At 46.2% G+C, this 23,383-nt stretch overlaps 1 protein-coding gene and 1 pseudogene across 4 annotated transcripts in view; one reads left to right on the forward strand and one right to left on the reverse strand.

Annotated features, from left to right (window-relative positions):
- Positions 1-16,564, forward strand: part of LOC147010109 (splicing factor U2AF 65 kDa subunit-like) — a 52,276-nt gene extending 35,712 nt beyond the window's left edge. For 2 of the 4 annotated variants that reach the window (XM_085862288.1, XM_085862291.1), the window contains exons 8-12: positions 13,081-13,203; positions 13,310-13,399; positions 13,944-14,195; positions 15,285-15,419; positions 16,124-16,564. In XM_085862288.1, coding sequence (XP_085718414.1) covers positions 13,081-13,203; positions 13,310-13,399; positions 13,944-14,195; positions 15,285-15,416 — 597 coding nt within the window. In that variant the 3' untranslated portion in view covers positions 15,417-15,419; positions 16,124-16,564. Of the gene's footprint in view, positions 1-13,080; positions 13,204-13,309; positions 13,400-13,943; positions 14,196-15,284; positions 15,430-16,123 lie in introns of all 4 variants that reach the window. The other 2 variants (XM_085862289.1, XM_085862290.1) reach the window with 2 other exon arrangements.
- LOC147010110 (uncharacterized) lies at positions 10,497-12,598 on the reverse strand (annotated as a pseudogene).
- Positions 16,565-23,383: the final 6,819 nt, after the last annotated feature.

The following is a 23,383-nucleotide window of genomic DNA, read 5'->3' on the forward strand; positions in this document are numbered from 1 at the left end:
GTGAAAGGTGGGGTAAAGCAATTGATTCATGTCTGTCCGTCTTATCAGTTTATGATCAAGGAACAACTGATTTTAAATTGAATGTTACATTTTGAATGTGAATAGGAAGACAGATGAGTTTCTCTCTTTTTTCAATACTTTGGCCTTTAATTCATCCCAATCATACATGTGCAGAGAGGTGTGAGATGATTTGTTTTATTTTTGCTGTCTGGCAGTCAAACAAAATTGAAAATCATTCCAAAGAGGAAACTTACTATTTTTTAACGACGTCATAAAGGACACAAACAATTGCCACGAATAACTAATGCAATGTGGTAAATAAAGTGTTGTAATAGCCACTGCGTCAACAGTGTTATAACCCGGGATTTATTGATTTATACAAGTTTTAAAATCTGTTTTATTTCAGTGTAATTATATAGTCGGACCCCACTATTCGCAGGGGATATGTTCCTGAAAAATGCCATGAATGTCTGGGTAAGCGAATGTCGGGGCAATGTTATTCCTTTTCTTTTTTATTTTTTTATTTTTATTCATTTATTTACTTTTTAACAGGGTCTAGGCTCATGGAAGAGCGATTTACACAGAACGTATCAAAGGGAACAGCAGGAGAAATGGATACAAGGTCCTCCAGCAACACCCTTCTCGTAAAACTACCAAAATCAAGAATCACTGCTTACCTTCAATATTTTATTCCTCTTTTTACCCCCACCATTGAAACAAACTCCCACACTCTCTTCAATCCCACTCCTCCATTCAGGTCTTCAAAACAGTTGTTCACCACCATCTCTTATCTTCCCCCATCTAAAACCATGATCTTTTCTACCCCTGCTAAACCGCCCCAAACCCACCTCCTTCAAATTCCCTGCTTTCCTTCCTGAAAGTCCCTGTCGTGTAATGACCTGAAAGTCCCTGTAGTGTCCATCTTCTTTACCTCATGTATCCCACCCATCCCTCTCCCACAGATCTCCTCAAGTCTCTGTTCCACACTTTTTTTTCTTCCCTCTCCCTGCCCCTCTTATCTCCTGCTCCCCTTGTTGTACATTCTGTGTGTTAAATCTCATACGAGCCTCGACAGTGTATACAAAAAATGGAAACACCAACAGCAGGGTGGAAGGAGAAATTAGACTGAGACGGACAAACAATGGATGCAGGTAATGATGAGGGGTAAGGGAGAGCGCAAAGGGTGGACAATATGGATACATCAGCAAAATTGTGTTTGACCAGTTTGTGATTTTTATCACGGTCTGAGGAGAGGGAGGAGGCTGCTGCTTGTCAGAAGGATGAGAGATGTCACAGCAGAGAGTAGTCATCAGCAACAAGATGGAGGATTTTCCAGTCAGTGGGATCATTGATGAAGATTAGGAATAATATGGGGCCTAGAACACTGCCTTGGGGTACTCCAGCCTTGACAGGGAGAGGAGATGAAACCATTCCTTTGAGAGCCACACATTGGCTACGAGAGTAGAGGAAGTCAGTAAGCCACGTGTGGAGTTGGCTTTGGATTCCATCGGTAGACAGGAGAGCAAGGCAGGATGCCAGACTATAAAAAGCACGAGATATGTCCAGAGAGACGGCCCTGATCTCATGTCTGATATTGAGGGCCTCCACCATTGTTGGGAGAGTGGAAGCAGCATGTCAAAGGGAAAGTGACCAGGTCTGAATCAGAATTAATGATCTGAGATGAGGCTCTTGGAGCAAAGGAATGATTTTTGTTTTTTTTAACTATCTTTAAGATCTTGTTTCCTTTTATAACATTGAAGTGTATATTTGAACACTATCTTCGGGTCCTGAGTTCAAGATTTTGGACCTGAGATTTTGGCATCAAGAGGTCAAAGGTTAGGGTTATGTTGGGTAGAAATGTGATACTTGAGAACTGCTGAAGGGATTTAAATCAAACTTAGTACAAGTCTATGTAAACCTCGTCAGTGCATCCATCCATAATCGATTATTTGTTACGAAAAGATCAAGGGTCAGAGGTGTATGGATATGGACACCCAGCAGGACTAAAAACAAAACCTGTCAGAGGGCGGAGTAGCTGAACTCCTTGTGAGCCAACTGCCATCCATATCGAGTGCCCAACTATGTCTGCGAACGTCTTCCTGCAGTTGGGTTACTTTTTATTAGGAGGTTGGTGGCAGAATTTACACTCCAGCCACCATAAAACACTTCAGGTCAGGTCAGGTATGGGAGCATGTGCCAGAACAGCGCGTTGCTGCGTCCACTTTCCGCCGGTACTCCAGGGGCCTCCGTCTGGCCATCCCCCAGGCAGATGCCAGGCCCATCCCCATCTCCTTGAGATGATGGTCAACCTGCTGCAACCATGAGGCACGTGGTCGGCCCACTGGCCTCCTCCACTCATGAGACTCCCTCGCTGAGAGAATCTGGTGAGCAGGATCAGCGTCAGGAAAACGAGCCACATGTCCATACAGCCGCAACTGACACTCACGGACTGCAGGTAACAAATCTCATCCGAGTCTCTCTCAGCAACCGCTCGTTGGACACAAAATACGACCAGCGATAGCCAAGGATTCTCCGAAGAGACCTGGTACCAAAGGAATTAAGTCTCCGTCTCAGATCCTTGGTCAGAGTCCAAGTCTCGCACCCATACAGCAAGACTGGAAGTACCAAGGACCTGAAGACTCGGACTTTCGTCCTCCCGCACAGGTACCGGCAGCACCACACCCCATGATCCAGTGAATCCATGACTCCCCAGGCCCGACCCAGACGTCTCTTGACCTCTGACTCGCAGCCAGCAGAGACATGAATATCACTGTCAAGGTAAGTGAATCTCTCCACGACCTCAACATCCTCACCACAAACAGACACAGACAGGACAGCAGCATCCAAGATGTCACCGAAAGCCTGGATCTTAGTTTTGACCCAAGAAACCCTTAATCCCAATGGCTCGGACTCCTCATTCAGCACCTCGAGGGCCCCCAAGAGGATGTCTAAAGTCTCCGCAAAGATGACTGCATCATCTGCAAAATCAAGGTCCGAGATCTTGACATTCCCAAACGATGCACCGCAACTTGATCTCTCCGACATCCTCCCTAAAATCCAGTCCATACAAGTGCTGAAAAGTGTGGGGGCAAGTACACATCCCTGACGAACTCCAGTAACAACTGGAAATAAGTCAGAGATGGTACCACCACACTTCACAGCACTCTCAGTACCAGAGTAGAGTTCAGACATCAGATCGATCAGTTTTGGTGGCACCCCACGAAGACCAAGAATCCTCCAGAGGACATCCCGATTCACTGAATCGAACGCTTTACAGAGATCAACATAGGCTGCAAGCAGCCCCTGCCGAAACTCTCGTCTGCGTTCGGTGAAGACATGAAGTGCAAGGATACGGTCAATCGTTGACCTCTTTGGTGTAAAGCCTGACTGCTCTGGACGCTGGTGCTCAAGCAGATGGTGGCGAACCCTCTCAAGAATTATCCGAGCAAAGACCTTGCCCGGCACTGAGAGCAGCGTCACCCCTCGGTAGTTGTTGCAGTCTTGGCGATCACCCTTCCCTTTCCAGAGAGGGACAACAAGGCCCCTCTTCCAGTCAGTTGGGATGATGCCTGTGTTCCATGCAGAGCACAAAACTGCATGCAACGACACGAGTGCAGCATTTCCACCAGCCTTGAGAAGTTCGGCATGGATGCCACAGATCCCTGGAGCTTTGCCCCATTTCAACTGGTTCACCGCAGCCCATGTTTCCACAAGCGAAGGTGGACCACAGTTGATTCGAGGGTCAGCAACAGGGATTGTAACACCCTTGACGTCCAACTCGACAGCTGGGGGATCAGCCTGGTACAACCGCTCAAAGTAACTGGCCCAGTGGGCCTTCACTTCAGACTCCTCTGTCAAGAGCCTACCACTCTCTGCTCGAACTGCAGTGCTCCGAGGGATGGGCTTGGATGAACGTAATGCGCGAATTCCCCTGTAAGCGGGACGAGAATCACCTGTCCACAGGTGATGCTCTTCCCCCTCACAGATTCCTCGCACATAGGCCTCCTTGTCCACCCTCAGTGCACGTACAGTTTTACGCCTCAGCTCCCTGAACAGCTCAGCTCTGCCATTCAGCCTGGCCCTGCAACTCTGGTCAATGGTATCCAGTGTCCCTTGAGAGACAAAATTCTTCTTTGCCCTGCGGTGAGCTCCAAGGCATCCACCGGCAACATCAAGGACGGTGGTCTTGAAGGCGCTCCACAACTCTTCAGGACCCCCCAAAGCACCCAGACCCCCCAAGTGTCCACTCAGCCTGTTCGCAAACTCCTCAGCTACGCTCTCATCCCTGAGCTTGGCAACATCCAGCCTCGGCTGGGATGGTACCATTCTCCAGGATTTAAGGTGCAGCTTTAGAGTTGCTACAACAAGCCTGTGGTCAGTATTGAGAAACTGAGCACTCCGGTAGACCCTGCAGTTCTGGATCATCCTCCGACCGTCAATGAGGACATGGTCAATCTCCTTTGCCACACCGCCAGCGTTGGAATACCAAGTCCAGCGATGAGCTTGTGGGCGCTGAAACCATGAACCAGCCACCCTAAGTCCATGACTTCTAAAACACTTACTTCCGCAAAACATTCCAAAAACATGGGGGGGGGGAATCTGAAAACCCACTCCGTGGGAGTACCTCCTGTGCAGCTTCCCTTCGCAGGGCAGCTCACCGGATGATGGGAATGGGGCAAAGCCTTCAGGACCCCCATTCTTTGATGGGAGGAAAATCACGAAGTAAACTTCCTGGTTCAGATCATGGTGGTGTCGTAAACCAGACGGTGGTCTCCTTGGTTTAACCTGAGGCAGTCGCTTTGGGTGGGTGCCTGGAATGTCCTATCCCTAAGAGAGGATAACCACCTGTCTCGTATCATCTGAGCTTCAATGTTTGACCATCAGTATTGCATCACTCTCTGAGGTTCAGAGACCAGATAGTGGCGAGATCATGGCGGGTGGTTACACCTACTATTGATTTGGTCGCTCTGATGGTTATCATGTCTAAGGAGGTGTTGCTGCAGCTGTGTCCAATAAGCTGACTCCCATGATAATTGAGGCATAATATCAGTCCAAGGATTCATCACTCCTTGCGTGTCATTTCCCTGGTCTCTGTATATGCTCCGATTGAGGTGAGTGATCTCACAGTGAAGGACACATTCTATGCTGCACTTGAGTCTGTGGTTGATCAGTGCCTCAGGCAAGATGCTCTTGGCACTTGGCACTCAGGCAACTGGCACTGGTTGGGGATGGTTATGAGATGTGTGTTGGTTCCCATGGATCTGGAACAATGAACCAGAATGGCACTGAGTTTCTTGACTCTGCAAGAAGTCGTGGACTTGTGGTGGCGGTGAGTTTCAGTGCCCACAGGCTCATCGCTGGACTTGGTATTCCAATGCTGCTGATGTGGCAAAGGAGATTGACCATGTGCTCATTGATCGTCGCTGGAGGATGATCCAAAATTACAGGATCTACCAGAGTGCTCAGTTCCTCAATACCGACCAAAGGCTTGTTGTAGCAACTCTGGAGTTGCAGCTTAAATCCTGGAGAATGGTACCATCCCAGCTTTGGCTGGATGTTGGCAAGCTCAAGGATGAGAGGGTAGTTAAGGAGTTTGTGAACAAGCTCAGTGGAGATTTGGTGGGGGGTCTGGGTGATTTGGGGAATTCTGAAGAGTTGCGGAGTGCCTTCAAGACTACCATCCTTGATGTTGCAGGTGAATGTCTTGGAACTCATCGTTGAGCGAAGAAGAATTTTGTCTCTCAAGGGACGCTGGATACCATTGGCCAGAGTCACAGGGCCAGGCTTAATGACAGAGCTGAACTGTCCAGGGAATTGAGGCATAAAACTGTACCTGCACTAAGGGTGGACAAGGAGGCCTATGTGCGAGGAATCTGTGAGGGGGTAGAGCAACACCTGTGGTCAAGTGATTCTCATCCTGCTTACAGGGGAATTTGTGCATTGCGTTCCTCCAAGCCCGTCCCTCGGTGTACACCAGTTTGAGAGGAGGGTGGTGGGCTCTTGACAGAGGAGTTCGAAGTGAAGTCCCACTGGGCTGGTTACTTGAGTTGAGTTGGATGTCAGAGGTGTTACTATTCCTATTGCTGACCCGCCAATCAACTGTGATCCACCTTTGTTTGTGGAAACAGAGGCTGTGGTGAACCGGTTGAAATGGGGGTAAAGCTCCTGGGTTCTGTGGCATCCATGCTGACATTCTCATTGCTAGTGGAAATGCTGCACTCGTGTCGTTGCGTGCAGTTATGTGCTCTGTTCGGGACACAGGCATCATCGCAACTGACTGGAAGAGGGGCCTTGTTGTCCCTCTCTCGAAAGGGAATGGTGATCGCGAGGACGGCAACAACTACCGAGGGGTGTCGCTGCTCTCAGTGCCGGACAAGGTCTTTTCTCGGATAATTCTTGATGGAGTTCGCCACCATCTGCTTGAGCACCAGCATCCAGAGCAGTCAGGCTTTACACCAAAGAGGTCAACGATTGACCGTATTCTTGCTCTTTGTGTCCTCACCGAACGCAGATGAGAGTTTCGGCAGTGGCTGCTTGCAGCCTATGTTGAATTCTGCAAAGTATTTGAGTCGGTGAATCGGGATGTCCTCGAGATTCTCCTCGTTCTTTGTGGAGTGCCACCAAAACTGATAAATCAGACATCTGAACTATACTCTGGTATTGAGAGTGCTTTGAGGTATGTTGGTTCTGTCTCTGACTTATTTCCAGTCATTGTTGGAGTTTGTCAGCGGTGTGTACTGGTCCCCACTCTTTTCAGTGCTTGTATGGACTTGATTCTGGGGAGGATGTCGAAGAGTTCAAGCTGTGCTGCATTGTTTGGTTGTGTCAGGATCTCTGACCTTGATTTTGCAGATGATGCAGTCATATTTGTGGAGACTGGATATCCGGGGGCTTTCAAGGTGCTGAATGAGGAGTGGGAGCTGCTGGGGTTGTGGGTTTCCTGGGTCAAAACGAAGATCCAGGCTTTCATTGACGTCTTGGATTCTGCTATTTTGTCTGTACCAGTTTGTGGTGGGGGGTGTTGAGGTCAAGGAGATTAGCTCACCTTGGCATTGATATTCATGTCTCCGTTGACTGTGAGCCAGAGGTCAATAGATGTCTCTGTCGGGCCTTGGGAGTCATGGATTCACTGGATCATGGGGTGTTGTGCTGTCGGTATCTGTGGAGAAGGACGAAAGTCCGAGTCTTCAGGTCCTTGGTGTGATTCCAGTCTTGCTTTATGGATGTGAGACTTAGATTCTGACCAGGGATCTGAGAAAGAGACTTAACTCCTTTGGTACCATGTCTCTTCGGAGAATCCCTGGCTCTCGCTGGTCGGACCTTGTGTCCAATCGTCGGACCTCTGAGAGGGACTCATCAGATGAGATTTGTTACCTGTATAGTCTGTGAGCGTCAGCTGTGGCTGGATGGACATGTGTCTCGCTTTCCTGATGCTGATCCTGGTCACCAGATTCTTTCAGCAAGGGAGCCTCGTAAATGGAGGAGGCCAATGGGCTGACCACATGCCTCGTGGTTGCAGCAGGTTGTTGGACATGGTGATGGGCCAGGCATCTGCCTGGGGGGTGGCCAGATGGAGGCCCCTGGAGTACCGGCAGAAAGTGGACGCTGCGACTCACTGCTCTGGCTCATGGAGAGATATATATATATATATATATATATATATATATATATATATATATATATATATATATGTATATATATATATATATATATATATATGTATATATATATATATATATATATATATATATATATATATATATATATATATATATATATATATATATATATATATATATATAGAGATATATAACGCTGGCTCTAAGAGAGCTCCGCATTGTTGTTGTTCTTCTTCTTCTAGTTCTTCTTCTTCTGGATGAAGACAAAACCTTTATGATGCGGCTCTTGGACACATTTGTCCTTGTTTAGTAAAAGGTGGGAACATGACATTTTATCATAATTAAGGTACGCTGATTTCGACTAGCCCTGTTCCCAAGCTGAATTTTGAGTTTTTCACCATCTAATTAGCATACACAAAATGGCTGCCAAATTGACAATTTTGGGCACTTTCTTGGGACAGGCACTACTATACCACTTAAATAAACTAGTGCGTGGCTGTACGTGCAAGAAAAAAATAAATTTAAAAAACCTTTCAAACCGCGTGCCAGAAACAACCACACAGGCCGTTTCTTCGTTCTAGCGTGCCCGTACGTGCGTGGCCGTACGTGCAAACAAACAAGCAGTCATAGACTGGTACTTACGAAATTGTCAACTTGACCTCTGACCATGTCTAATAAAAGCTGTCTCCAGAGAAGGCAGCGACACAAACCAGAAGATTCTACGATGATTCTGTACCAAACCATCAAAAATCGTAACGTCAACCGAAGCAAAAATCTCCATTTCTACACGCAATTATTTAATATTATTTTATCAAAGTCACAAAACCATAATATTCGGCCATCCACCAACAATCTTTACATAATCCGATGGCTACGCTAGTCAGGCATGCGACGATAACCTATATTGGGATAAAAAATGACTTTTAAACACCATCTTTATCGAAAACATCGTCAGCGCGCACACGCAAAACCTTTACGGGACTCAACGACGCGTCTGCTCGAGCGCGCTGCACCACGTGACGAGCCTTGACGCGGCGAGTGAAATATTTTTTATACAATCTTAAAACGTCTCCAAAACATCTGATTTTTACCAGAATTTCGACAACCGAGTGTGTTAAGCGTCCTAAGCGATCGCAAAAACCGAAGACAAAATTAAAATCGAAGTTAAAACGAACTCGTAACGTCGACCGAAGCAAAAATACTCCATTTCTCCACATGAATTTACGGAATTATGTTTGACCTCACTGTGACCTTGACCTTTGACCGATTTTGACCAAAATCTAATCAGCGCTAGCCATCACCCTCCTGAATCACGTGGTGTAATTTGACATTGGTAGCTTCTTCCGTTCTCGAGTTATCGTGCTTACAAACACAAACACAAACACACACACAAACAAACAAACACACAAACAGAGGACGGAAGTCATCAGATTTCGTAAGTAAAAAACTTTCAAACAACTACACAGGCCGTTCCTTCGCTCTCGTAAACGACGACTGGATTGGGCCATTGTGTTTATCTATAAATGCGCATAAGAAATCGAGAAATTATTAGAATACAGTAAGTCATCACTATCCGGAAGTGGTGCGTGCCCGTACAGAATGTTCACATGCATTCCATGAATTATCGCTTGCATTGAGGTAACAACTGCTGAGATACTTCCACACACAGAGTTAATTAAAATCAAGTTTACCTCCCTGGCTTTGCTTGCCATGACATTCGCTGCCGTTGACCATTGCCACTCCTACGCCATGGTAACTAAGGCGCCCTTTCCCCATAGGCCACGCCTTCGCAGCAACGTGTCCTGTCATTGGTTTGGTAAATAAATGGCCGCAGCAACGTATCTTGTCATTGGTTTGGTAAATAAATGGCCATAACTTGGGAAGCACTTGTCCAATTAATATCAAACCTTGAAAAGGCACATACTCAGGTCCCCAGCAATATAGCTGGCAAGTTTCAATTAGATCGGACCAGTGGTTGTCGAGAAACAGCGGACACAGACACACAGACACACAGACACACAGACACACACACACAGACATTGCTGGAATTATAGATAGATGCACATTGTTCACATGTACGTATTTTAGAAATGTCCCTTGAGCAATAGATCAAAGCTACAGGCTAATAAAATTCGTAACATGCCAAAAATCTATTATTATGCTAATTAGCTACCGCCATTACCAAAATATCTATTGTCTGCTGTAACTGTTACTATGCATGCAAACCTGACAAATGAGATGTCTCGACCTACGTTTTGAGGGTCAAGAAAAATGATTAAGACATATTTGAAGCATTTTAATTAATGTTTACATGGTTACCGATGTTTATTAATAAAATGTAGAAGTTAAAGTTGCTCGTTTGTAATCATAAAAACTAAACAAAGTTCTACCATGCTGCTACGTGAACAAATTTCAGTCAGCATAAACAGTTTTCAGGAATGCCTAACATCTTTTAGGCAAATCACATTGTATTCATGCAAGGAGTCTGATCATCAATCTGTTGCTGGCATGCACACATTGATGTGCATCGTAATCCTGAATTCCGGCATGTGCAGCGTCGAGTCTTGCATTGTTTCCGACATGCACAGGCTACCATCTCGAGGCAACTGTCTGGAATGGGACTCAAGGCCAACAGTATGGGTTGCAGTCCTGATTCCCCAAGTCTCCATCCCATTTCAAAGGGCGCAGGGAGCTCAGGTGTGGGGCAGTGATCAGATCTACTCTCAACAAAATCATCCAGGAGCTTCCTGAACTTTTCCTGATCCAGAAATGTTATCAGTTCTGGAATCTTCTGCGGGTCGTCATCAGAAGCCATCCTGGAAATGCAAGCATGACAGTCCTCGTCCGCCTCTGCAACAAAGGAGAGAAGGCTTGGCATCAGGAGACGCCACAGAGCTCTTGCAAAGTCAGTTTGTGTGCCCTCATAGCTTTGTTGTATGCCTTTCCTGCCAGAACAAGTTCTACAGTGCCTTGCCCGAGAAGTCCACTCTCCACCCACACTTCAGCTTGTCCTGAACCATTCATATGATCTCCTATGGCCTTGAGGAAGTTCATCGATATGTGAAGGCCACCTAGGCGAGGTATTAACTTATCCTGGTATTCTGGAACAGACCACTTGAGCTCCATAAGTCTGCAGTACAGCGCTTGGTCGACTGTGAAGACTGTATGTTCCTGTCCAAAATGTGAAGATATTGCCATGCATCTCTTCACGGCAGTATTCAAAGTGTCCAACTCATGAGCGGGAGCAAGGATTATAGGCAAATATCCTACTGCTGTCTGTTCTGGTTCCTCTGATGGCAATGACTGATTGAATAGTGTCCAAGAAGGTTTTATTTCTAAATTTTGATGGTGCAAGAAGAAAGCTAGGTCTGTAGCTTTTGCTTGTCTTGCATACTCATTGTCCTCCTCAGATTTTCTGAAGCAGGCTTCGTCGACGGGTGCTGTGAATACTGGCTTGCATTTTCCACGAGTTATACTGACAGGATGGAGCTCCTCCAGGTCATTTAGCACAATCAAAGTATGTCTTGTGAATAGCTCGAAAGTTTTAAGAGAAGCATCAGTTGTTTGGCCTCGTTGCCATGTTGCCATTTGAGTTGCATGGAAGGTATTCTTTCCATCAAGTGTTTCATCAAGGATGTCAATGTTATCACAGGTGTAGTGGATGAATTTATTTGCCTCAATGTTTGGTGGAATGATGGCACCAGTTGCTTTGTCCAATGATTTGAGAGTGCTCTCAGCCAAGGAAGTGTCTACTTGCAACACCTGTTCGTAACTCAGGCAATGCCCTGCCTTGTTGAACAATCGTACTAGGTCTTTTGACCGCGTAGCTTGATGAAGAGTACTTGCAAGACCAACATGTTTTTGAGTCCATTTTTTGCCACCACTGACGCAGTAGACAAAACTTGTGCCACACTCAGAACTCTGCTCCGGACATGTTCTTCATTGTTCTCAGAACTATCATCTTCAAGGGATGCCTGACCACCGACGATCAGTCTCAGTAGCATATATAAACTCTTGGGAATGCATGCTATAGCATCTTCTTCACTGACAGAGAACCCTTTGTGTCCTGGAGTTTCCATCATGTCTCCATGGACTTTCATAGCTACATGAACAAGTGAAAGGAAAATGTCATCCTGGGGCTCATACTTAGGAAAGACTAACTTTTCCTCACTCTCCTCTGTGTCTGCTTTCATCTGCAAAATTACTGTTGGCTGGTACTTAGTGGGAATCAATACGGTTTTTCGTTCTGATATACAACTGTCAAGAGGTTGATAGAAATTGAAAATGTCCCCAAGCTGTGACTGCAACTTTTCCTTGAATGTTCCTCTTCTGCTTTGATGGGACGGCTGAATCATGGTTGAAGATTCCTCAGCGAGCTCCTTATACCTTTCCCATACATCATCCAGAAGAATCACATGTCCTTTGTCAGCTGATTGATGGAGCTCTTGGCAAAGCCATATCATAGCAAGGTCTGTATTTGCTAACTCCTACTTTGTTTTGGAGGTAGACCTGTTAAATGCGCTAAGACAAGGCAGATGATATTTGGTTTCAGCTGCAATTAGGTCAGTCACTCCTGCCAGTCGAAGGCCAACTTTGTAGTCAAGATGTGAGGCTTGAATTATTTGATCACTCATTTGCTTAGTCATGACGGAGATCAGTCGTGCCTTCTTATTTGCAGTTTGACAGAAAATGCAAAGGCTCCAGTTGACTGGCTGCACACCTTTTCGCAATGAACGCCTGTTACCACCTGGAACACCTGAACTGCAACCTGCTGCCTCTGTTGAATACTCTGTCTGATTCCTCTGAAGACGTTCTATTTTACTCTTGTCCATGAAGTGGGCATAGCACATTCTGTGCCACACAAGAGATACGGCTGTGGCAGAATCTAATGCATTCTCAAGACGATCAATTAAGTCTATATTTCTGGAGTCCCTCAGCTTCTTTCTGCTACAGGCTGCATTCCTGAGTGTTGAGTCCATGTTCAGTTGCTTCACTCAGGTTTTTTTCTGGCTTTATGCGTTTGGCAGAAAATGCACAGTCTGTAGTCTACAGGTGACGGCCTCTTCAAGCTAATCACGGGATCCATTGCAGCCTGCAAACAAGAATGAATCATTGGTATAGGCCTACACAAGCCCTTCACAACTTAACAGTTAACTAAACAACTTAACATTTGTTCACAAGTAAAATAGATTTGCATTGTGCTGGTATAGTAGTGCCTGTCCCAAGAAAATGCCTAAAATTGTCAATTTGGCAGCCATTTTGTTTATGCTAATTATATGGTCAAAAACTCAAAATTCAGCTTGGGAACAGGGCTCGTCGAATTCAGCATACCTTAATTATGTTAAAAAGTCATGTTCCCAACTTTTACTAAAAAATGCTTCGAGAGCCTTATACAAGGCCCTTTTCGAGAAATAATTCTAGTCTCGGATGTCAATGTATTGACTGTCCCTGTCGCTACCAGGTCAAAGAGTTGCTGATGCCTTTTGGGCTGCTGAAGGCTTTCAACCTTGTGAAGGACAGTAACACAAACCTTTCCAAAGGCTACGCCTTCTGTGAATACATGGACCCTGGTGTGACAGACCAGGTGAATAGGGGGGGAGGGGGGGGGAGTTTGATCTCCGAAAGTTGGATGTTGGATTTTGTGTCGTTGTCCAAAAATGGCTTTTGACACGATGTGTCCATGACCCTAGGTTGTCACTGCCTTGAATGGCATGCAAGTTGGAGACAAGAAGCTGGTGGTGCAGAGAGCCAGTGTTGGGGCGAAAGGTGTGCAAGTGGCGGTGAGTGTCTTCCTGGGCAATGTGCACTGGTCTGTACGCATGTCAAAAGCATGAGTCCAGGATTGCCGAAAATCGTGATTGGGACAACCTGCTGTAAAACATGGCTTGCGGATGAATGGCAATGGATAATATGGTAATTTTACTACAAATTTTGAAGAGTGAGAAATGTTTTCTGTGACGAGTCTTTCGGCCTGCTTTCAAAGTCCCCGTTTATCAATGTATCGTATGAAGTTTTTCATCAAACACCTTCCTCCTGTTTTCCTCTTGCCCTGCTCTAATCTCATAACTTCCCTCCTTCCCCCACCCCACCCCTCCATCCTTCATTTGCGCATGCTTGACTTTGACACTTGTTTTCCTTGTAACTTGTGGTTGAGGACACATCAGGCTTTAAAAAGTATTTTAAAGGGGTGACCTGGACAAACTTGTGGATTAGCAGGGGCATTCTCCCAACCTCCCACATGACGCGCTGAGTTTGAAGACGACAAAAAAATGCAGGGCAGGTTGCCATTGTTTGCTATTCTCCCTCCCTTCCCTCGTGTTCCAGGGTGCAGCACCTGTGGCTCCAGTGACTGTTCAGGTTCCAGGCCTGGATGTACCGGACGTCCTTCAGCAGGGCACACAGCCCACACGGATCCTTTGTCTTTTGAACATGGTTACGCCTGAAGAGTTGATTGACGAGGAGGAATACAATGACATTCTGGATGACATCCGTGAAGAATGCAACAAATACGGCCCCGTGGTTTCCATCGAGATCCCGCGGCCCGTGGACGGTATTGAAGTTGCTGGCTGCGGGAAGGTGAGGGCTGCGGCACTGCATATATGTCATTGTGTTTCAATCTTTTGACTCTTCCACTGAAATGTAGTATTGGGGGAGGGAGGAGGATGGGTGGTAATCATTTATGGCCTTGTTATACAATGATTGTGTGATACCCAGCCTTTGCTACCTGGCAGACACTTGCATTCTTATGTTTGAAACTGCTGACGTTTTCTTTTGTTACTTTGTAAGGAATGCAAGTGTAATGACATTGTGGTCCCATTTGCTCGTCATCTGAATGAAATGGTTCCAAAGCTATGTACTATAGATATGAGAATCAGTCATATACCAAACACGTCAACATGAAGTTGAATGGAGGCATTCATTCGACTTGACTCAAACGGGCCGGTTTAGGTTTATTTATCAATTCATATTTTCAGGTGGGTGAGAAAACACTCCATATGTCAGCAAGTAGAAGCACCCATTCCCTCCCAGAATGGCCTGGTTGATGGAAAAGGGGGGGATGCACGGAAGGTTGGGAAAATTATTTATTTTGTGTCCGTGGCCAGTAATGCCCACTCCCTCCAGCAGGTGTCAGTAAGCCCTGGGCACAAGAGAAAATCACAAGTCATCTCCCAATCTTTGCAGGGGGTGGGGGATTCTTTTGTGCCCACCACCTGACCCTGGGTACCCCCAACACGTATGGAGAATTTGGTCGAGATAAGCCAAGTGGTTTTTGATTCTGGAAGGTTCAGATGTACCACATACGCAGAGAATTGCCAAATTCTCGGATGATGATGTCATCATTCTGAGGCTGAAGACTAGTTGAATTGCAAGCTAGCAACATCGTGTTGTGTTGAACGATGTATGCAGTTCCTGATTATATTTTACTCTTCCCATTAAAATGACAACACTTCCAAATTGTCTGCATTAGATCTTGTTAATTCCACTTGTCAGTTTGACAATGCTAAGAGGTCTAACTATAAAACATGAAAGGTAATTTGGGAGTTTTGTTTTAGAGGGAAATGTCGAGTTGCGCGGAGTAGGGGGTGCCCGATATGTTGTAATATCTTTGCTTGGACATTAAAAACGAATAATAATTGTTGTCTTACACTCCCACATGATTGAAAGATCTTTGTGGAGTTTGCAACTGTGACCGACTGCCAAAAAGCCCAGCAGGCCCTTTCTGGGCGCAAGTTTGCCAATCGCATCGTCGTCACCAAGTACTTTGATCCGGACAGCTACGAGCGTCGAGATTTTTAGAAAGTAAGGACAGGTCCGTGGTCTGTCTTCTACCACCTCCTTTCTGATCTTGCAACCTCTGCACCTTTCCTTGCTTTCGCCCCCCAACCCCATGACCACAATCTCCCACCTTGGTTTTTGCAGGGTGCATAGGGTCCAACATCAACTCCTGGTGAAACTCTCAAAATCCAAAATCACTGCTCACCTCCATTCATTTGTTCCTCTTCCTCCCCCCACCTATGGAACCAACTTGCACATTCTCCGCAATCTCATTCGTCCCTCCAGGTCTTCAAGCAGCTGTTTACCACCATCGCAGATCATCCCCCATCCAAAACCATGCTTTCGCTCATTTTCTTCGCTCATTAACCCCCACCCCAAACTCGGCTCCCTCCAAATTTCCAGTTTTTCCTTCCTGAGCGTTTTCTTCTGCATCCATCTTGTCCTCCCCTTCCCCTCATTCCTCCCCACATTCTTTATTTGTCCAACTCTCCCTCTATTTTTCCCTCTGCCCTGCTGTTCGTGCCCCCCCCCCCATTTCTACCGCTCCTTTTGTCCTGATCCGTTCAGTGTTCTCATTTTTCTATGAGCCTTGACCTTTTATACAAAACCCCCCCCAAAAAAAACATTATTATTCCATGCTTTTACTTGATTTTGAAGATTTGTGTTCGATTCTTCATCCTTCATAGCACGATTGTACTCTAATGGGGTTGTCTTTTCTGTATCTGCAGCAGACACCGTCAACTGATCTGCTACATTCCTGGATGGAAGGCCCTTGGTATTGAGCTCAGCTCAGAAAAAAAAAAAAACAAAGCTGAACAACTGCCTGGTGGAGAGTGTGGCTCAGATGCACATTTTGGAAAGTCGGGGAAGCGCAGAGCATTTTTTGCCTTTTCTTCATTCATTATTTTGTTGCTTTATTTTATTTTATTTTATTTTATTTTTTTTTTTTGCTTCTGTGCTGCCTCCCCCCGCCTGCCTGTCTCGTCTCCACATGAAGTCATCGAGCGTCCACTGTACTAGCTTTTGTGAACGAGTCGGTGAGATTGGCCTTCTGCACAGCGTATGAATAGTTAAATGATGACTTTTTTTGAATGAAATTCCCTGTCGGTATCTTCTGTGTTTCCAGTAGTGTAATTCAATAAACTTTAACTTTTGTTTTTATGCTTTAAGTGTGTTTTTCATCTGAATTTTTCTGACTTGTGGTTGATTGAGAAACGGAGAGTTTTAAAACTTAATTTCAAGTTGATCGTGTAACCTAATGTATACATATATAATGTCAGTTGTCTGTCGCTCTGTCCATCCAGGGCGGAGCTTCGCTGGCCTGATCCACCCACAATTTTAACCTCAAAAAATCAAATCGCTGCCATTTTGGTCGTTACTTGTAGGCCTCAGGCCTCTGGTATATATTTGAAGACTGAACAACGCGTTTTCTATCGTGAAATAAAGGTACGTTTTGATTACGACCTGTGCAGAGGAAATGAGGTAATGCATGTCTTGTTTGGGAGCGATTGAAGCAGCGCTCTACTATAGACCACCCAAAGAAAAAGTTCATACAAGCAAGAGGAATGCTGACTTTATGTACATTAAAAAAATTGAACGTGTCATCATGAAAGAAAGGTATGCAGAGGAAAGAAAATAATCGTGATTAATATTTGAAGTCTAATAAATTTGAAAAAAAAAAATAAACTCCAAACTGTCCTTTTAGTTTTTGCCTCAAGCTTTCAAAGCTGAACAGTGTACAAGTACAGGATTTATAAACGAATTATACTTCACGTGTGCATTGACATGCAACTCTCATATTATGTGAAGTAAATAACCATCCGTGGCAAGTTAAAGGCCAAAAAGCAGGTCGGTGGGAATCAAAAGTGGGTTTTATTTTATTTATTTACTTTTCCCAAATGTGGCAAAACTTCTGAGATTTTGAGAATACACCGGAATACTGAGGTAATCGCTTATTGACGAGATGTCACGAGGGTCCAAGTACAATCACTTTGAACTCGGAAATTGTGGTGACACGATATTAAATATGTAATGATCCATGTAAAAATGCCCTTTTGTTTTTATGAACGGGGGGAGAGGATGGAGTTGGGGGGTCGGATAGGGTGGAGGGGAGCAAAGATGAGATAGAGTCGCAAAGGGGAGGTTGATGTGTTGTGCTCTGTGTGGGAAGTGGTTTGAAGATTTGGAGCGGAGAGTGGATTGAGGCCTTCAGGTTGGGAGTTTGAGGATTTAGGATATGGGAGGGAGGGTTGATGACTTTTGAGTTGAGCACTTGGTCGCACATTTTACATTGCACTGATGTTCTGTGGGTACCTGCAACATGTATATGTGGAAATGTATATATGTGGACACCACTTCCAATTGGTGGATTTGGCTATTTCAACCAAACCCATTGCTGACAGGTGTATAAACATCAAGCACACCACCCACCATGCAATCTCCATAGACAAGCATTGGCAGAAGAATGGGCTGTACTGGAGAGCTCAGTGACTTTCAACATGGCATCATCATAAGATGCCACCTTTCCAACAAGTTGGTTCGTCAAATTTCAGCCCTGTTTGAGCTGCCCCGGTCAACTTTTAAGTACTGTTGTGAAGTGGAAACATTTAGGAGCAACAACACCTCAGCCGTGAAGTGGTAGGCCACACAAGCTCACATAGCGCGGAAAAATCGTGTCGTCGGTTGCAATACACTACCAAGTTCCAAACTACCTCTGGAAGCAATGTTAGCACAAACACTTTGTCGAGAGCTTCATGAAATGAGTTTCCATGGCCGAGCAGCCGCACACAAGCCTAAGATCAAGCGCAATGCCAAGTGTCAACTGGAGTGGTGTAAAGCTCACCGCTGTTGGACTCTGCAGCAGTGGAAACACGTTCTCTGGAGTGATGAATCACGCTTCACCATCTGGTAGTCCGACGGACGAATCTGGGTTTGGCGAATGACAGGAGAACGTTACCTGCCTGAATGCATAGTGCTACCTGTAAAGTTTGGTGAAGGAAGAATAATGATCTGGGGCTGTTTTTCATGGTTCCGGCTCGGCCTCTTAGTTCCAGTGAAGGGAAATCTTAACGTGACAGCATACAATGACATTCTAGACGAGTCTGTGCTTCCAATTTTGTGGCAACAGTTTGGGGAAGTCCTTCTCCTGTTTCAGCATGACAATTCCCCCATGCACAAAGCGAGGTCCATACAGAAATGGTTTGTCGAGATCGATGTGGAAGAACTTGACTGGCCTGCACAGAGCCCTGACCTCAACTCCATCAAACATTTGGGATGAATTGGAACGCTGTCTGCGAGCCAGACCTAATGGCCCAACATCAGTACCTGACCACTAATGCTTTTGTGCCTGAATGGAAGCAAATCCCCGCAGAAATGTTCCAACATCTAGTGGAAAGATTTCCCAGAAGAGTGGAGGCTGTTATTGCAGCAAAGGGGGTCCATCTCCATATTAATGCCCATGATGTTGGAATGAGATCTTGCATGAGCACATGTCCACATACTTTTGTCTATGTAGTGTACATTTTGCCATATAGTGTTCAGGGCAAGATAACTTTTAAGGACAAATTATCACTGCAGTTACACACTGAAGCATCCAAGGGGGTTAGCTTATATTTCAGGAGGGTAACAGCCAACACAATGTTCAGACTCAGTGGCATAATGGTTTGCGCATCTGCTCCAAGTCTGAGATCGGTGGTTCAAACCCCGGCTGAGTCATACCAAAGATTTAAAAAATGGTACATGCTGCTTCCTTTCTAAAATGGTCAGCTTTTAAAGGGATAGAGCATGGATAGACAATGCTGAGAAGGCAATGTCAAACCACCCAATGTAAACCTTCCCATGAAACTACTTCTGCATCATCAGGTTAGGTATGGGAGCATGCACCGGAGCAGCGCGTTGCTGCGTCTACTTTCCGCCGGTACTCCAGGGGCCTCCGTCTGGCCATCTACCCCCCAGGTGGATGCTTGGCCCATACCCATCTCTTTTAGATGCCGATCAACCTGTTGCAACCATGAGGCACGTGCTCAGCCTGCTGGACTCCTACACCCACTCGGCCCTCTCACTGAGAGAATCTCGTGAGCATGATCAGCGTCAGGAAAATGAGCCATATGTCCACACAGCAGCAACTGACGCTCACGGACTTATACAGGTAACACATCTCATCTGAGTTTCTCAACAAACGCTCATCGGACACAAAGTCTGACCAGCATTAACCAAAGATTCTCTGAAGCGATCTGGTAAGGAGTTAAGTCTCCGTCTCAGACTCCGTCCTTGGTCAGAGTACATGTCTCACATCTGTAGAGCAAGACTGGCAGCACAAAGGACTTTAGGACTCAAGACTTTCATCCTCCTGCATAGGTGCCTACAGCACCATACCCCATGATCCAGTGAATCCATTACTCCCCAGGCCCGACCCAGACATCTATCGACTTCTGGCTCAAAACACGCAGAGACATGAATATCACTGCCAAGGTAAGTGAATCTCCCTGTGACCTCAACAACTGCACCACAAACCCTTTCCAGAGATGGACAACAAGGGCCCTCTTCCAGTCAGTTGGGATGATGCCTGTGCTCCATACAGAGCACAGAACTGCATGAAACAACACGAGAACAGCATTTCCTGTGTTGAGAAGGTCAGCATGGATGCCACAGATCCATGCTTGGACTTGAGCTGCAACTTCGATGTTGCTACAACAAGCCTCTAGTCGGGCAGTATTGAGGAACTGAGCACTACGGTAGATCCTGCAGTTCTGGATCATCCTCCAGAGACCATCAACGAGCACATGGTCAATCTCCTTTGCCACATCTCCAGCGTTGAAACATCAAGTCCAGTGATGAGCCTGTAGGTGCTGAAACCATGAACCAGACACCCTAAGTCTATGACTTCTTGCTAAGTCAAGGAAATTAGTGCTATTTTGGTTCATAGTTCCAGATCCATGGGGCCAACACATGTCTCATAAACATCCTTGTCAGTGCCATTCAATGCATTGATATCCCCCAAGATTAGCAGAATATCTTGTTTGGGGCACTGATCAACCACAGATTGAAGCATGGAATGGAATGCCTCCATCACAGTGAAATCACTCACCTCAGTCAGAGCATATCCAGAGACCAGGGAAATTACACCCAAGGAGTGACAAATCCTTCGTCTTTTAATGTGCTCCTTGAACGGTGCTACCTAAATTATCATGGGAGTCAGCTTATTGGACACAGCTATTGCAACTCTTTGGGGCATTGTGATCATGAGAGCGACCAGACCAGTGGAAGGTGTAACCACCCGCCATGATATCACCACCATTCGGTCGCCGAACCTCAGAGTTCTGCAATACTGATGTTCAAATACTGGAGCTCAGATGATAGCAAAGACTGGTGATCATCCTCTCTTAGGGATAGGACATTATAGGAACCTGTCCAAAAGGACCGCCTCAGGTTAACCCGAGGAGACCGCCGTCTGGTGGACGACCCCTCTGCATCACCCCGACACACACTACCGCAATCTGACCCAGGAAGGTTTCCCTGTGCTTTTTCTCCTGTCATCAAAGAATGGGGGCCCTGAAGGCTTTGCCCCAATCCCATCATCTGGTGAGCTGTCCTGCAAAGGGCAGCCATACAGGATGTACTCCCACAGAGTGGGTTTTTGGTTTTATTTTTTGTTTTTTTTGTGTGTTTTACGGTGGCCAGAGTGCAAATCCTGTCACCAACCTCCTAGAAAAGGGTAACCCAGCTACAGGAGGAAATCTGCAATGGCAGTTGGGCACCAGATATGGATGGCTGTTGGCTCACAAGGAGCTTCTCTGCCCTTTGATCAATTTTGTTTTTTGTCCTGTTTGGTGCCCATATCCATACACCCTCCTCAGTAGGAAACCTGCTTGGGGAGACATTTTAGTCGCCGACAACCCGACCATGACACAAGTTCGTAAAGATTTACATGGTACCTGTAGAAAGTCACCGATCTGATCTGACCTGACAAGAGTAAAGAGTATGGTACTTCAAAAACATGGTGCTGGTTGCTACCATCAATGGCAGCCTGGTACGTTTTGATAAGCAGTCACTGAGAAAGCAGGTGGGATGAAATCAGATATGAGGTGATTGAGAACTGTTCAGATACTCACCTGTCTGCAGTGGGAAGAACAGGGCTTGCACTTTGACTTTCGATGGGTCACACCAATTAGCCTCAGAGCATTGCAGTCCACCACTGATGGTGGATTATATCTCCCCATTGGGTGCTAGATGGTATCTAATGCTCAGATCTCCAGTAAGACTGCTCTGATTTCTTGTTTGAAGTTCAGTGTGTACATCCATTGATGAGTTAGCAGAAGGAACATGTCTAAAGCCGCTGTCACACCTTGACGTTTTAGCCAGCGTATGGCAACGTATCAAAATGTATGTAAAACGCTGGCGTACGCTGAACTATTGATGTTTTTTTTCCAGTTTTTGGCGTATTCATAACGAGTTGGACAAATGCATAACATATTAGTAACGTACACAGAACGTTTCGATAACTTATAGATAACATACCAACGAATGCTTAGCGTGTTGTCGGCGTTCACAACGTATGCCCAATGATAGCCTAACGTATGCATAGCGTGCCGCAAAGTATTGTCGACGATCACGTGGCGTAGGCTATTCATAGGCTGCCGCTCAACGATTTAAATCGCTGCCGCTCAACGATTTAAATCGCTGCCGCTCGACTATTTAAAATGGACGCTGGCGCTCGACGATTTTAATCATAACCAAGCTCGACTTCGAAGTGTCAACATCATCGTCATGCCGAAGAAAGCTTCAAAGAATGCTGCCAAGAAATCTCCTGGCCGTGGCCGTGGACGCGGACGCAAGGAGGATCCATCATCACCAAAACCCTCCCCATCACGCTCACCCTCTGACGGAGAGGATGCTGGCTCCAACGCCTCTCGGGCATCGTCGGTGGCATCGATAGCTGCGTGCGTGGCCTCCACCTCCTCTCAGCCAACCCTTGCGAAAAAGAGGGCCAAGAAGACACAGTTTTGTCTTGATTTCCAAGAGGAGCAGCTTATGTGAAATTTCCTTCGCGAGAACGCCAGCATCTGGTACATCAAGAAGACGGACTACCGGAGGGTGGACAAGAAGGCAAAGCTCTGGGAGGATCAAGGCCATGGGGAAGTCTGTTGAGCACCTTCGAGGGTGGTTCAAGTCCCTGCGAGCCACCCACACCTGTCTCGACAAGAACAAGAGCGGTGACGGCGCCCCCGAAATGACAGAGAGGGAGCAGTGGGTGAAGGCAAACTTCGGCTTCCTCAAGACTGTGGTCCGCCATCTGCTGACCCCGTCAATAGTGTAAGTATAAACACATTAATATCAATACTAATATTTATTTATTATAGTTTTACTGTACTGCAGATCTCTAAGCAAATTATTCATTGATTACTACAAATCATTGAATTTGCCTCTTATTTTTGCCTTGTAATTTACTAATCAATTGTCATAATTGTGGGTAAAGGAAACCATTGCAGCACACAGCGGGGACCTCGAGGCTGCCGAGGCTGCCTGTGCAGAGCTCATGGTTGGTGATGACAGCACGCCCTCCCCTGTCCCCTATTCATCCTCACAGGGCAAGGGGAAGCGTGGCCACGACGATGACCAGTTGCTGCAGTCACTCCAGAAGAGGGTGCACGAGTCTGGCGAGCTCCTCAAAGTTCTCGCACAGCCTCAGCCCATCACAGCCACTGTAGCCTTTGCCAACTACATGCGTGACAGCCTGCTCAGCATGTCCAAAGGCAAGTTCCGGAAGGCAAGGTCACGCTTCACCCCAATCCTCAGTGAGCTGTTAGATGAGGAGAGTGATGAGGAAGAACCTCCCATAGTCCACACCGTCCCTGCTCCTGCTTCCGTGCAAACAAGTATAGCACCAGCTACGTACCAGACACCTCACCACATGTGGAGACACAAGGCACCGGCTGCGTCAGCCTGGGGCTCACAGGCAACTGTCTATGTGCACCCTAACATGCAGCAGC

Source organism: Eptatretus burgeri, chromosome 17, assembly GCF_056783735.1.
Source record: "Eptatretus burgeri isolate ZD-2024b chromosome 17, Ebu_testis_v1, whole genome shotgun sequence".
Taxonomy (NCBI): domain Eukaryota; kingdom Metazoa; phylum Chordata; class Myxini; order Myxiniformes; family Myxinidae; genus Eptatretus; species Eptatretus burgeri.